This window comes from Nothoprocta perdicaria, unplaced genomic scaffold, assembly GCF_003342845.1.
Source record: "Nothoprocta perdicaria isolate Ctin4 unplaced genomic scaffold, notPer1 scaffold_161, whole genome shotgun sequence".
NCBI classification, from domain to species: Eukaryota; Metazoa; Chordata; class Aves; order Tinamiformes; family Tinamidae; genus Nothoprocta; species Nothoprocta perdicaria.
In genome coordinates, this window is record NW_020454772.1 from 1,132,371 (window position 1) to 1,148,542 (window position 16,172).

At 38.8% G+C, this 16,172-nt stretch overlaps 1 protein-coding gene across 1 annotated transcript in view; it reads left to right on the top strand.

Annotated features, from left to right (window-relative positions):
* The window catches only part of LOC112944175 (pleckstrin homology domain-containing family A member 5-like), a 150,536-nt gene that overhangs the window by 107,702 nt on the left and 26,662 nt on the right, over window positions 1–16,172 (top strand). The window contains exons 10-14 of the mRNA XM_026035559.1: window positions 1,358–1,841; window positions 2,889–2,972; window positions 5,576–5,695; window positions 6,365–6,418; window positions 13,489–13,569. Coding sequence (XP_025891344.1) covers window positions 1,358–1,841; window positions 2,889–2,972; window positions 5,576–5,695; window positions 6,365–6,418; window positions 13,489–13,569 — 823 coding nt within the window. The remainder of the gene's footprint in view (window positions 1–1,357; window positions 1,842–2,888; window positions 2,973–5,575; window positions 5,696–6,364; window positions 6,419–13,488; window positions 13,570–16,172) is intronic.

A 16,172-nucleotide genomic window follows, 5' to 3' on the forward strand; every position in this document is an offset into this window, starting at 1 on the left:
CAGCGAAAGTAGCAAGTTTGCCCAGTCTATAGAATGGGGATAGTACTTCATTAATTCAAGGAAAGCCTCAGAAACTGTAGTCAGATTGCATGTTGGTAAAGCTCTGTAGCAACTTTCATCTGCAGAATGTTCCAAGCGGTCATAAATACGCAGCTTAACTCGCTCTTTCCAGTGGAAGGTAGGTTCTGCCCTCGTTTCCTTACTAGTTCTGGCCTAGAATCCAGCACAGGTAGTTCTGCCTTACCCTGCCTTTGCCCTGGGTCACTCCTCTCAAGTCCTCTGGCGCTGAAGTCATTCCCTGGTTGAGCTGCCTTCAGCTCCCCATGCCCTGCAGGTCTAGGGCCACAGCTGCAATGAGGCTGATCAAGGTGCAGCTGGAAATTGCTGCCCTCTAATGGCTGAATCCGTTTGAGATGAAGCCCAGGTTGAGATGAAGTCCAGTTTGAGACGAGCTTTTTCTTCTTCCTCCCTCTGGAAAGCGTCCACCCTGGGTCCCATAGCGAAAGGCGATAGGTGACACTCATCAAGGTGGCTGAATGAGGCAGTGTCTCTGAGCTATCTCCTTACCTCTGAAAAGGCAAGAAATACTTAAGTGCACGTTCATATTTCGCTCTGGAAAATAGTGCACCTCAACTAATGCTGCTGCCTAGAAGTTGCTAAATGACTCTAACGTGTAGGGATTTGATATGACAGCAGATCAGCTCATAAGGCTTGAAATGCTTTATTTGAAAATCATCCAAAATATCATGCAAAGAAACGCTTTGTTCTTTATTTCATTCGAATAGCTGATATGAACTGGCTTGTCACTAGTGGTTGAACAATATAATTTTACTGAAGAATAATTGCTCGTTTTCCTTGGCCTGCTGTTACAAATACATAACTATTTGATGTGCATAGTAATGGCTTAAGATTTTCTAAAAGAAATAATAGGAGACATTTTCCACTTTGAAGCAAGAAAACATTTAGTATCTGCTCCTGTTGGGAACAGTAAAGAATTTCTAAACTTTCAAAACTTCAGTCTAGCCAGCCATAGGCACAAGATTTGATCTGGAATTCACACTGCACTGTTACGCTGATGGAAAGACGAAATACAGAAAAGGCTGTCAAGTGGGTAGTCGGACGAGATAGGATCTGATTTCAGCTACTTATAATGCATTTGATTGTTTAGTTGATTATCTAATTGCCTTTTTAGCGGGTGCATTTTTAAAATGAACCTTGGGGTCTTCCAAAGAAAGATAGAGAGGGGTGGGTGGATGGATGGATGGACGGACGGACGGACGGACCAAGCAGTCATTGAGTAGCTTCCTATTTCCGTACTAACGCCGCCGCCTAATCAGAGGCAACCTCTGTGTTCCAGCATCATCTCGTACCAGACGCTGCCCAGGAACATGCCGAGCCACCGCGCCCAGGTGCTGCCGCGCTACCCGGAAGGCTACCGGACGCTGCCCAGGAACAGCAAAGCGCGGCCCGACAGCGTGTGCAGCGCGGCGGGCCCCGCGGCCGTGGCCTACGAGCGCGCGGCCGCCCCGGCGCCCGGCGCCGCCGAGGACAAGCGCAGGTCCCTGCGCGACGACACGATGTGGCAGCTCTACGAGTGGCAGCAGCGCCAGTTTTACAATAAGCAAACGACTCTTACGAGACACAGTACGTTAAGTAGCCCCAAAACTATGATTAATATTTCTGATCAGGCTATGCATTCGATTCCCACCTCACCTTCTCATGGTTCAATAGCTGGTTTCCAAGGATATTCCCCACAGCGGACCTATCGATCAGAAGTGTCTTCGCCGGTGCAAAGGGGAGATGTAACTATTGATCGCAGGCACAGGACGCATCATGCTAAGGTAAAATATCTGTTTTAATATTAAAGAAAAAAAAGAAATTGTATGTATTTTTAGCAAAAAGTGTCTGATTTCTGTAAAACTTACGTGTTCCACTATAGTATATTTCATTACAATGTAGATTAAATTACATCATGATGTTTTCATGGCGAAAGTCTTGCTTAAAAAAAAAATCGTGCAATTTCCCTCATTTGTTTGATGAAAAGATGTCCTAATATTGTTGCCCATGCCCTTTCCATTTCTCTTAAAGGGAGAAAAGGACACAGTAAATGTATTTTTCAGTGTAACTTGGGAATTGCAGACATCTCACTCCTTTGTATCCTCTAAATTGGATCTAAACCAATAGATTTTCTAGAATCAGCTCTATAAAATGCTTCTAAGTTTCATGAGGCTGTTTCTTTAATCTTTAGCTCAGGTGTCCTTATTATGGTTGAATCTCCAAACATAAATTAGATTTCAAGCTGCATCTTAAAGCAGTTTAAAAATCTTACAATTTTTTATGAACTTTCGTTTTGAAAGTTTTTCAGCCATGTTTTGTTTTCTGATGTGTGTGTGTGTACATATTAAATATGTATTTTTTCTTACGCCACACTTTCTTCGGTTGTTTACACTCTTTACTCTTTCTCAGTCCTACAGTTAGCCTTTCCTCTTAAAAACCCAAACCCTTTGCTGAGAAGTGGGTAGCAGGAGACTGACCATTTACAAACACTAGCTCTGTTGGACACTGGAAGCCATCTCATCTGTGAAGAGGTGGTTTTCAGTGTTTTTCTCAAGTGGTTTTCAGTGCTAGTTTAAAAACTAAAATTGTCCTTTTCAGATGCTTATGAGTAGGGGTATCTCATTATGAGATTATCCTGATATTCTAAAATGTAGAGGTCAAGATGAGTGTCCAGGCTAGTACATCAGCAGAGAACATGATGAATCAAAGCCATCACAAATCAGAAGAAATTTGTCATGACAAGAAAACTGACTTTTTTTTTTTAAATATGTAACAGTCGTTGGTTCTTTAAATAACTATGGCTCATACTGTGCAATTTTGTTTTTATACAGCATGTCTTTGTGCCTGACAGAAGGTCAATGCCAGCAGCTCTGAGTTTGCAGCCTATTACTCCTCAGAGCCTCCAAGGCAAAACAGTGAGTTGCATTTTTATTTGGTGCATCCAAATAAAATGTTTTCTTTCTTTCTTTTAAGAACAGTTTCTTAAATGTAAATTTGCAGCACTGAAGCACTCTTTTCAGAGCTATCATTAAATACAGTCTTTATGTTAATTAGCAGAGTTTTTAAAAGCAAGTTGGGAGATATTATTTGGTTACATTAATTCTGTGAATATTTTGTGGCCACTGAGTCACTAAGTTCAGATTTTCTTCCAGAAAGATGAACTGGTGTAATCAGTTTTAAGACATTGCAAAGGTTCCAAAGGGAAGGGCGGAATCAAGAACAACATTATTATTTCTCTAATAGATTTAAAAAGAAAATCCTAAAAGTAAACTTCTTATTTTTTGAATGAGGCTGCTATAACATCATTCGGAAAAATAATGTTCCTTATGGCATCTCCCATTTGTCTGTGATAGAATGAAAACTCTGAGGGTATTTCATCAAAGTAATCCTGGTGTGAACATTGTTAGGCTCGCTAGCTGGAGTATGACTTGACAAACACAAAGGCATCAGCCTAAGTTTATTAGATTTTTAAATAGTTTTTATCTTGTTTCTGTAATTTTTTTCTACCCAACTTAGATAACTGACAATTAAGATTTAAAAGCACAGATTTAGGATTTTATTGTGGCTACCAGCTCCACACTTAATCCTTCCACTGCCAAGACCGCTGTTTCTTGCACTTCCCAGCATGAATCTCTGGCAATTTCCTCATCTTCTGGGATGACCTGTAGCCGCCGGCCCCTCCTGGTGCTTCGTGGGGCTTGTGGCCCAGTAGCCTCCTTGGGTTGAGGTGCTGGTGAGAGGAACAGGGAGGCTGCAGGCTTTGGATACCAGTAGCCTGGCCACCAGCGTGGGCCTTGGAGCAGCAAGAGGTTTGGAAACCTGCAGGTAGCTCTTGTTACCTGCAGCAGTTCCTAGGATCAGACTAAAAGCACAACACCTGCAGCCTCGTCACAAAGGTTTGCAAGTTATCCATGTCTAGAGAAGAGCAGGAATTACTGTTCAGTTGGCTTCCCCGTGGAGAAAAAAAAATCTTGCAAACGTTTTATTGAAATACCGTTACAAATGTACTGCTAATGCACGAAAATCAGATAGTTGCAGGACATACTAGGAAAAATTTTGATCTTGAAATGCAGTATGATTCAATATTCCTTTTGTTCAAGTCTGCTTTTCACAGTTGTTATAAATCAGCTTTGTTGTGCTTTGAGATGAGACCAGTTTTCATACTGAAAACCTTGGTCCTTCCTTTGGGAGATAACTTGATCGTGTAGTGCATGGCAATCCAAATGCTTATTCATTCTGAAATTACAAATTTGAAGCCAAGATGCTGAAAGAGTAATAAAACAAGATTGCCCATTAGATGCCTCGGCCTTGGTGTTCAATTTCCATCAAAACAAATGGTTTTTGACAGCTGAATCTGTGTGGAAATCCCTTGCTCCCTCTTGTGGGCTACTTTGATAGAAGCTCATGGTAGTGCCAGTGCTGTGCTCATTCTCAGATACATTTTTATATCAATAATTGAGATTTGTTTTTCAGTAACATTCTTGCTCTCTGGGGGTTTTCTTCTTTACTTTTTTGCTTTGGGGAAATTCTGGTGGAGAACAAGCTGGGGTGATTTTTTCTGTTTTAACACACAGAGCTTGCTAATTGTGGCAGTAAATGAAACTGCTGGGTGAATATTTAACCTCTTACAAGATTCACTTCTGGGGAAGTGTAAGAAACAGAGGCAAACAAGGAACATAACAACAATACTTGTGATATTAATGGTCTCTTCTTTCCTTAGAAGTGTCCCTAATAGAAGTAGGTCCCATAGAAAATTCTTGCAGATTTTTCCAAATTGACCTGAACCCTTCTTTGTGGAATTACCTAGGAAATCCGCATTTGACCGTGACTTTTTATTTAAATAAGCATGGGCTTTAAATACCACTACCTTTTCAAGTCATAGAAGTGCATCCTAAATTGACTTTTACCTTCAAGCTTGTGGAAGGAGAGACTGAAAAGGATTTTGTCACGCTTGTGCTATTTTCTGATGTGAAAGGTGCTTGTTTGTGATGCAGGTGCTTTTTGTTGCTTTTTTCTTTTCTTTTTTTTTTTTTCTTTTCTTGTTTTTTTTTTTTTCCTCAGTGCTTTAGAAGTCTACATTTACTTTGGGGGTGTTTTCAGATTCTTCCAACTGCTAGTAGTAGCCCTTGTACAGATAATGATATCTTAAAGGTTGGAATATCTCTGCCTTTGCTTAAGTCAATCAATTTGATACATGTGCCAGAAGAAGTCCGTTTTAAAGACTGCACAGATTTTTCTCCTGCAAAATCCAACCTTTTTATCTTTTTTCCTTTGCACAGAATATTCCACCCTTTATGGCATTTTACAGTATCATGTGTTTTGAGTAGTTAAAGCTTAAGCCTTTGTTATATATTTTAAAAAACAGTCATTCGGGGGGGAAAACCGCTGCATCTTTTGGTGTCTCGCGATAAGCAGCTTCTGTGCCGGGGGAAGATGCTAAGATGTTGATCACGTGTTGCCTGGGATCCCGATTAACCTTTTCTCCCACTCTTTGGCTTCGCACACTGCACCCCCGCAGCCAGAGGAGCTCACGCTGCTGCTCATAAAGCTGAGACGGCAGCAAGCCGAACTGAGTAGTATCCGGGAACACACACTAGCACAGCTCATGCAGCTAAAACTTGAGGCCAGCAGCCCAAAGGTCAGCTATAAAGCAACGTGTGTCGGGTACCCTTCTCACTAACCCCTTAGTCATTCCTTAATCAAACGTTTGCATTGTACCATTGGTGCGGAAGGCCTGTGGGGGTGGATGGAGTAACGTGGTGGCCTCCTGCGTGAGGGGATGTTCTGCTATTAACCCTTTGAGTCTTTAGCTTCAGGAAGTAGGAACACTCCAGGGTGTGTTGCCCTTATTGGGTTTTAAGTACAGTTACAGGCTTAACCTGTTTTTGCTCTAAATGATAGTAGTGGTAAATAACAAACTTAACACTTCGTGAATATTACCTCTTATCAGATGAAATTGTAATCTGTGGGCAAAAGTTAGGACCTGATTAAAACACCGATTTATCAAAGGGTTTATAGTTGTCTGTGTAGCCATGTATAGAAATTCCAAATGAATATACTGTATTCTATGTGTAAAACCAAAATCCAAAGTAATAGTGTATAGTATGGTTCATGGCAAACTTTCATCATCATTTCTGTTTCAGTGTCAAAACATGTTAGAAATTCACAAGAAAAAAAAACAGGGGAAAGTAGAATTATGTTTCCTAGTGAAACTGAAGCATCACTGTCTAGTTTACATCTTTTAAAACTCTTTTCATGCATTCTGCACCTTCTGTCCTTCTTTTTTCTTCTGACTGCTGCCTGCTAGAATGAGATTCTTTCACATCACCTTCAAAGGAATGCCATATATTTGGATCATCAGGTGGGATTTGCAACTTTTTTTTATATATTTATGTCTCCTAATGCTTTTTGCTTCTTTTAAACTATGAATATTTGGGGGGATGGGTTTGTATATTTAATACATGGCTTTTTAAATGGCATAAAATATCTTAATTTGTTGCAAATTTGACATGTAATGGAAAATACAAACTGAACTTAAAGGTTCTGTCAGAATACAGTAGCGATTCTCCAGTTATTTTTTCTGTTCTTCATGTCTTTCCTATAATAAATCAACTAAAATTCCTGTAGCATTTTCTTACCTCTAACCTAACCAAAATCATAACATATTTCCAAACTAATGTGGCACACATCCAATTTATAGATAACAAGTACTTCTGATAGCTTCAGTGTTCTGAATGAAGAAGAGTTAGGTATTTCTACGGAGCATAAAATGAATGAGAGATCATGAAAAAAAATATGTTTTTAAAAATTCATAGCAAGAGTAATTACTTTTTTTCCATTTACTCAGCTATTTGTTAAATATTTAGACTTTACTTCTTCATAACTTCTGATTATTTTAGAGTTAGGCTGTAATTCTGTCCTTGGCAGCATAATTTGTAATTTGTTGCCAAGGGAGTAATTATGTTATCACAGGCAGCTTTTCATGGCTTCATTGCATGATCAAATGGGACTTGGGAGCAAGCTGAGTATGAGAAAAGTTTTAAATGGAAAATTTTTGATAGTACATACAGGAAATAAACAACTGCTTAAAGAAATATCAAGTCAGTATCTGTGAGTTACCAATATGAAGAATCACTTAAACTTTTTGAAAACTGTCTTTCCTAATTGAACTTTTCGGCATTACGCTCAGAACCACTACTTTTTAGAATTTTTATGGCCTACATATTACAATGATAGGAAGGGTTTCAAGGAATTAATTTTTAAAAATAAATCTTGGTTCCAGTGACTTTCTGTAGTCACTTGGAAGCAAGATGTAAATTGTGACAATGTAGTTAAGTGATGTTACATTCTGAAACTTCTTTGTCTTGTTTAGCAGATTGCAGGAGGTTCAAAAACCGTGGGGAAAAATGCATCTCCCTGATCTTTATTTTAGACCAGAATATATGATACGAATCAACAGTTTTTAGTTTATAATGTTTTGGAATGGGGGAATAATTTTGTCTTCAACAATGTATTTTATTGCAGGGAGGGAACAACAAATGTACCCATGAAATTATTTAAACTGTGTAGCATGCTGGTGCTTGGTCAGCCAAGCCTGTTAGCATGATGTTCAGCATTAAGTAGAGGAATGGCTTCTATCGTATGTGAGGTGGTAAAAAGGACTTCTGCTTTTCTTGCAGCTGTTATAATTTCTAAATGTGATCAGATAAGTTTATACTACTTTAGGGAAATGCACAAATCTTATAAGATTGTCATAATCACCTCCACCAAAGGTGCAAGAAATTACTACAGTTTTTACTGGAAGAAATCATTTTCAAGTCTAAAATGTTTTTCCTTAACCATAAAAGCATGGAAAAGAGTATTGGAATTTTCCCAGTTTGTCTGTTTTTTTTCTATTTGCTATATTCTAAGACTTTCACATGCACCGAATAAATGCCCCTAGAGTCTTTAATTTGCTTTGAATACCACTGCTTCTAGGGGTAGTTATTGTATTGATTTTCCTTCATTAGTATATCCGTTATCAATCTTAATTTATTTTAGGAATTCAAAGTTGTAGGTTTCTTCTAGGCTAACTGAGGTTGAGCCTCATTGTTATAAGCATCTCTGATCAACTTACATAACCTTCATTGAATGTTATATGCCCAGTATGCTTAAATTAGGTACTTCCACTCATGATCCATAGAGCATGTGGTGGAGCTCATGCCCTGTTATCTTTAACCCTTCACAAAGAATTCAGTACTGTGCATAACAGTAACAAGACAGTTTTTACAGGGTTACATAGGTCCATTTTTAGCAAGGTTGCAATGTTCCAATCTGAATTTTAAGACTGGCAAAAGTGTATGTGTAGTGTTGTTGTAAGGTGCTTTCTACTAGTTGGATGCTTTTAGCAAAACTGAAGAATATCCTGTATCTTTTTTAAAAACTATACTTTCTTTTTTACAGTTATTTTCGTTGAGATGCTTACAAATTCTTATATTACACTTTCACAAATTCTCTATTACGCTTTCAGACTTTTTGTTGTTGTTGTTGGAGTTCAGAGATAGGGCAGAGGAGACTGAAGAGGCTGACACACATGTCTCTAGCCATATACTTTTGAAAGAACTTTAGTCCAACAACCTTCTTTTAAAGGGAGCTGTGAACCATTCTGGCTCTTGTTTCTGAGATACTGCAGAGAGATTTGTTTGCCTTGTGGGAAATGGCTTTTTGAAAACAAGTAGCAACCCCGGGTGATGACTATTTCTTGGTCAACATAGGGCGTGTTGACCAAAAAGAAGACTTGCAGAATAGTTGGGGCTGGGAGGCATCTCTAGAGATGGTCCAGCCCAACCTCGTGCTGTGGCAGGGTCAACTCGACCAAGCAGCTCAGGATCATAGCCAGGTGTTTTACATGTTTTCTAGCTTGTAAATTCCACAGCCTCTTTGGAGACCCCTTCCAGAGTTCCACTGCCCTCACAGCGAGGAAGAGTTTTCACAAGTTCAGGTAGAAGGAATTTCCTGTGTTTCACTCTGTGCCCATTGCCTTTTGTCCTGTCCCTGGGCCCCACAAAGAGTCTGGCCTGTCATTTGTACAACCTCCAGTCAGATACTTATGAACACTGGTAAGGCCGGCCATCCCTGAGCCTTCTCTTCACCAGGCTGAACAGTCTCAGATCTCTCATCTGCTCTTCAATTGCTCCAATCCCTTAATCATTTTAGAAGCCTCTCACTGGTCTCTCTCACACTGGGAAGCCAAGCAGTGGACCCAGCTCTCCAGGTGCAGCTTCACCTGTGCGGAGCAGGGTGGAGGGATCAGTCACCTCCCACAACCTGCAGCCAACGCTCTGCCTAGTGTGCCCTGGAAGCCATCGTGGTGGTCAGCTCGTCCAGCAGGAGCCCCAGGCCCAGCTTGTCGGCTCCCTGGCGCACGGAGCGGCTCCTCCCGGGGTGCAGGACCCAGCAGTTCCCTCTGCCCAGCTGCGTGAGGCTCCTGTGAGCCCCGTTCTCCAGCCTCTTGAGGTCTCTCTCAATGGCAGCCCAACCACCTGGTGCATCAGCCTCTCCTCCCAATTTTATATCATCTGCAAACTTGCTTGAGGGTGCGTTTGCTAAATATAATCCCAGTCTCCTGTATTATAAAGTTTTATGGGTTCACTTATGTGGACTACTAAATCCAAGCCAGCAGTCTCCTATCTGTACTTTTTGAATGCATTTGCACACAGTAATTAAAGTAAAAATAAGCAGAAACAGGAACCTAAGATTTTTCAAATAAGTTTCAGGTTTTAGCACATACTTTATTTTTCCTCCATTGTAAGTAAAGCCATGACAAGAGGTCCTATGTGAATGTCTGTGTGCTGTTACTACAGAGAGTTCCAGCCAACTCGTCTTTGAGCGCTCTTCTGAACTTCACGTTGATGGTAAACTTGCTTGTGACTGAAAACCCCTTTCCTGAGCTCAAGCTATTTATGTAAAATTCTCTGTGCTTGCTATCATAGTGATTTTAGTATTTTGCAGGTTGATTTGACATAGTATAAGTGCTGCTGAATTTTTAGGATTTTTTTAGTCTTTTTATTTATATATTTACTTGCCTTTCATATCAACAGCCATTTTATAGAGTCCTTCATGCACTTATCCCACTTCAGCTAGTGCTTGTACTTGGTACTTCCTTTGATTTTTTAGGACGGTACTTAAAAGTGGGTAGAACTTGAACAAGTTGCAGTCAAAAAAAGGAGCAAAGGTCCCCCAGCCAGGGTCCGTGCACTCCCTGCTTTGGTCCGGTTTTCTCTTTTTTCACCACTCTCTCTCTCTCTGAGATGCTGAAGGTGGTTCTAGGAAAAGGTAGCAAAGGAGAGGAAGCTGGAGTAGTCCAAAGGGGACTGGAAAGAGTTGGCAGGCATCTTGTGTTACAGAGAATTTCTTGTACTTCAGCCTAAAATTTTGTGTCCTGTATTAGCAACATATGGAATATTACTTTTCCTTGTATTTGCCAGGTTATTTGGAAGAGAGAGCAGGAACCACCCAGCCATCTCTGCTCTTCTTTCTGCTCCCTTTTGCTTTTTCCTTCAGCAGAGGAAGCAGAGAGGCTCAAGAGCTGGGGCTGTGAAGGTGAAAGATGACTGTGCTGGAGGGCCAGTATTGCTGTGAAGAGAAGGCAGGAAGGAAAAGCGCTTTTTCCTTCTTTGTTTTGGGCAGAGGACAGGCAGGTGAAAGGCTTGGTCTGGTCCTGTTGCCACTGCTTACACCTTCAAGAAGCTGTGAGGAAATGAATAGAAGTGAGTGTCTGAGCTCAGCCTTATGCCAACCATGACATGTGGACTTACCTCTCCAGAGAAGTCAAGTTTCCTGTAGGGAGCCGCTAGTCCAGCTGATCATTCCCACCAGGACAGTATGTGCTCAAGTGTTGTGTCTACAGGATGTTACTGAGCACGAAAAAGAATTCAGGAAAACATAGGAAAGAGCTCCCAATAGCTTGGCTTTCCCGTCCAAAACGCAATGTGCCCAGATGCTGACTTGTAAACACAGTGTAGCTGTTCGTATACATCTGTTGAAGAGATCCCATTTTTGTTGTTTTTATCTAGAAAATGCTTTTATGTGCTACATCAACGAGGATAAAAGCCAAGCCAGAGGATTGCTTTTGAGGACAGAGCAGTAATTTGCTAGAAGTAGAAAGGGATATGAACCAAGAGGGATGGATGCTGTTTGGTTTTATTGCCGCATTGTTTTGTGTCAGGAGGCAGTTCACCCTTCAGTTTGCTTACATGTAGAGAATAACTCACATTTGTGGAGATTTTTGTAACCTTTTCAATTAGAGATATGCTATGAATGCCTTACTGTTTAGTTGTGTCGTAGATTGCTGCACAATAAATAAAACCTTTAAAATCCTCTCCAAAAAATAAATAATAGCTTTTCTGAAGTGACAGAAAAATTGAGCCATGTTTCTCTGTTCTTCTTACTCTAGCTAGTGAAAGCATTGATCAAATTGAATAGCACCCACCTTCAGTCTGGGGAGAGGTCTCGTGGTAATTATGTAACAGCACAAACTACATATATTCCCTTACGTTTCAAACATATATAACCATCATGGTTCTATTTTAATCTGCCACTTCTTCAGGACATGCCACCTTGTGGGTACACTAGCTTTAGTCATCAAAAAGTCTGCTAGACAGTACTTGAAAAAGTTAATTTCCTAAGGGGAGAAATCCTCAATATTTGTGATGGTTGCAATGTCTCTTTGGTTGGCATTGCTTTAGCAATAATCTGTGTCTCACTGTTTGCCCCATAAGGGCTTAAGAAACTGGAATTTTGGTAGAAATAACTGGATAACTGTCCTTTGCAGGCAGCGTTGAATAAGCATGGTTTAAGTGCCAATGGTAAAGGTGTGGGAGAACGTCCTATACTGCCAACCTGGATCCAGGCAGAGGACAAAAGTCTGTTTCAGAACAAATCCTGAGAGAATGCAGTTTGTTTTCTTTCCAGTCGGGAAAAAAGAACCTTTAAGCAGTAAGTCAGAAAGAAATAATTTGAAATATTGTTTAAAAAAAAGAAAAGAGAGAATTAGCAAGAGAGCATGAAGCCTTTGAAATTCTTCTAATAAAGAAAATGTTTCTGAATCAGCATATTCCTAAAAAAATATATCAGCCTTAGAGTTATTTTTGTGGGTATTTTTTGTTGTTTGTTTTTACCTTACATAAACGTTTTTGTAAGCTTACTCTCTTAAAATATGATAGTCTTTCTCAAATGATTAACTTTTCATCTGATCAGACTTCTCTGTGTATAAAAAACAACAACAACAACAAAAAAGAACTATATCTACAACAGCAAAATAACATGTTTCTCATTGGAGAAATAAAATACTCTTTTCCAAATGTACAAGTTAGGTTAAAAAAAATAGAATGTGTGGCGAGGAATCCCAGAAGGACTTAAAAATTGAACTTTCTGTAGTATTTTAGTCTATGAGGCGAAACCAGGCTATACATGATTCTTGTGAATATGCATAGACAGAATGAAAGATCATCAGCGTTCACAATACTGTCTTCCTGTGTAGTATTTGAAACTGCAATTGTTGAAGAGATTAGAAAGCTATTTTTCAAGAAAAAAAATACGGAAAATATTGACTCTTGAAAAAAATACTGGAGTGGGGACCATCCAGAAACTGGATTGGTTAAAGGTCTTTATGGATATTAATCCAGCATCTGGTGGCTCCTAAAATTTTCTAAGTATTCCTTGTCCTCTGTTACAGAAGAATCGCAGACCATTTTCTCTGTGCACTAAGCTTTGTGTTTCTGAAATGCCAAATGTATGCAATTTTTACTGTAATGATCAAAGGAGCTATTTTAATATTTGCACACATGGCGATAAATATAAATCATGATAGAAAATGCTTGACCTGCTTGGAAATGTAAACCAAATAGTTTACAGCAGTCTGGGGAATGGGAGGAGGGAGGGTTAAATACAGACTAATGATTCAAAGTTCCTAAGTATATAAAAAAAATGCAGTATATAAAGGCATTTTGTGATACAGGAACATATGCCTAAACCTGGCTTCAATAATCAGAGGCTGTGAATGCTTATATCTTTATAATATACACTGAGTTATTAAAGCTATATTTTAAAAGACTTTCTGAAAAAGGTTTAAGTGTTCCCTATCACATATTTCCTATGCTGCTTTTATTTTCAAAGTCTTGTAAAGCTAGGCTTACTCTAAGCATTCCTGTTTTTAAAAAAGGATAGGTTTGGTCAGTGACCATTCTGATGGTTTTGAGTATTTTTATGTGTTTTCATATGTTTAATATTACTGAATGATAGAATCTCTTTAAAAAAAAGCATGGGATAAAATGTAATCTACTGCATTATTAGAAAAAAATTAAAGTAGAGGCTATATTTACAGTGTCGTCTTTCAAATCTAGCCATGCTGTAAACTGATGTTTGCTGTATGCTCCTCCTGATTTGAAATAGATGAAAGAGAATGAACCTTTAATCACCATGGTTCACACTATGATTGAGAACTCGGCGCTAAGACCGCAACTGTACCATCAAGTAAGGTCTTGGATAGTGAATGAAATTGCTTTATCATCTGCGAAAATTTTCCTTAGTGACAGTTTTGGTTGTTCCTCAGATTTATTCATAACATCGATGTTTCTCTTATTTGCTTTGGAAAACCACGAGTCATCCATGCTTTATAAAATGCTGCAATATCGTTAGCATGGCTTTGCTGCATTTTTGTCGTTGAGTATTGAGTGTACCCTTTTGAATAACCTTTTCTGTCTAGACTATTTAATTAGCTGATGTCTTATGCAGGTGTCCAGTAAATTCATGAAACTTCCAATGAGCTTCCAACATTTGTCGTAGCATGACCCTATGCAATTAGTGTTCAAAGGTGCTTCTTTATTTTGATGACTACAAAGCATGTGAGTGGTGTTTACCTGGTCATTTCTGGCAATTTTGTTTCATTCTAGGAAGTGGATTTACAAGTTTTTGTTTGCACCTACCGAGCCTTTTAGCCACCGAAGAAAGAAAGGATCAAAATTACTTTGATCTGGGGACTGTAAATCCGCAAGGCAGTATCTGTTAATAAAGTCACAGCAAATTTAAAAATGCACATGGCAATGCACACGTACAGAATATCTAGTGATGGTTGCAAATGGTAAGACAGAAAAATTGGAAATATGAATGGAAATATTGCCTGTGAGTTGAGACCTGCATTAACTTATGAGCATGGCCAATACATACCTGTTGGCACTGCAGTGTCCTAGGGGCTGAAGAGTAAGGATTAAACTGAGTAGTTCCTGCCATGTCAGAAAATGTTCAAGAAGTTTCTAACCATAACTGCATCAAAAGTGGTGGTGTTATTTAAGAGACCGTAATGTTTTGCAATTCGTGAGGTGTGCAGGTCAGGCTGGTGAACAGAAGAGTATCTGACCCATTTCCCTCAGCCTGCAGTGGTGATCTTGTGAGCCACAAAGGTGCATAGTTAGAGGAAAATTGAGTTGCAAGAGATTTTGCTGAAGCCATGATTGCAGTAACTTAGTTCAGGAGCACCTGATTTATGCTTTTAGGTGCAAAAATGGGGCCTTAATGTGAATCCTAAAGGCCCTATTTGGGAGTGGAATGGGAGTAGTAGTGTGTCCTTAAACCCTACTTAAAGATTTTTGTTTGAGTATACTAATAGTAGTGAGTGTGTATATATATAATATATATAATATGTATAAGTATATACTATAGTATATACTGTTGGGTGGTTTAGGTATATAAAAATGTTCTTAAAAATGCCTAGCTGTTGTAAATAGTTTTAAAAGTTACTTAGTTTTCTACATAGATGTTGTACAACAAGCAAGTATGTAAAATAAACAGCTTTAGATGTGAAGGATTAAAGTAGCTCAGATAGATTTTAATGTTCATTTAGGTGCATTTGGATGTAGCTGCGTCAGGACTAGTCTACGTAGCTAGTTAGGAGTATGAAGAAATCTGAGTTTTATCATGGCAAAGCTATGCTGCCAGACAAGATGTCTCTACACAGCACTGCTTTTACCTTGTAGACATACCTGCTCTTTCATCTTTGATGCTGAGTTAGTGCCTTTTTTAAAGTTCTTATCAGAAATGGTGAACCCAAAGGGTCACAGAGATTGAATACCTGTTTACCACTGAGGATGCAGTCTCTTAAGGTGAGATTTTTTGTGACGTTTATGTAGACTTGCACAGAAGTTGTCCAGCGTTGCATAAATCATAGAATAAATAGCAAGACCTTACGATTTCACAGCTGAAAGTTCCTGTAAGAAGTACTGCATTAACTGACTTCTCAGACGGATGAAAATATGCTCAATTTGCTGCTTAAATTGGCTTCTAAATTCTTCTTATGCAAAATTAACCTGTTTAAATTTGTGGCAACTTATTTAAAAAATTAAACATACTATAACTTCCTACTTTGGTCCAATTAAATTTTTAGCACTCTTCTTTGATGTCTTTAAGAAATTTAAAGATCCAAAATAGAAGAAGTCTTTATATAAGCACTTTCAGCTTTTAGTGTCTAGATAAAATAATTTCTGATGACTGTTACTACCTCTGCAGGAACAGAAATGAGCTTTCTTTGCTTCAGTTTATTCAGTTCAGTGTTACAACCTGTAACAGTTCAGTGTTATAACTTAGCTCATTCAGAGTTAAGCAAGGGAAAGCAAGAAGAACTTGTTTTCTTCTTCAAATGTGCACAGTAGCATGAGTAGTGTCCTACTTAGCAAAAAAAAAAAGAACTGACTCAGTGTAAACCTCATATTTAATTAAAATTTTAAATGTCTTGTTTCTTTGCTGTGATTAATAAGCACTTTCATAACATAGAAAGCTTACTATTCAAAATACATTATTTAAGATATTTCTGTTTGTGATATTTAAGTAATCACAGCATTAAAATACTTCTTTAAATTGCTTCAGCCTCTTCCAGTCTTTTTACAGACTGCTGTAAATGTACAGACAGAAACCAGACCATTGATTCTTTATGTAGAATATGTGTATAAAGAAGAAAAATATAGGCTGAGTTTTTGCAGCATGAACCCTTCTCTAATTTGGGTTTGATTGTTTTGTTTCTTTATATGAAGAGTGTTTATCTTTTTATCTGAAGGAAATTTTGTTGTTTCAAAAATTTACTCTCA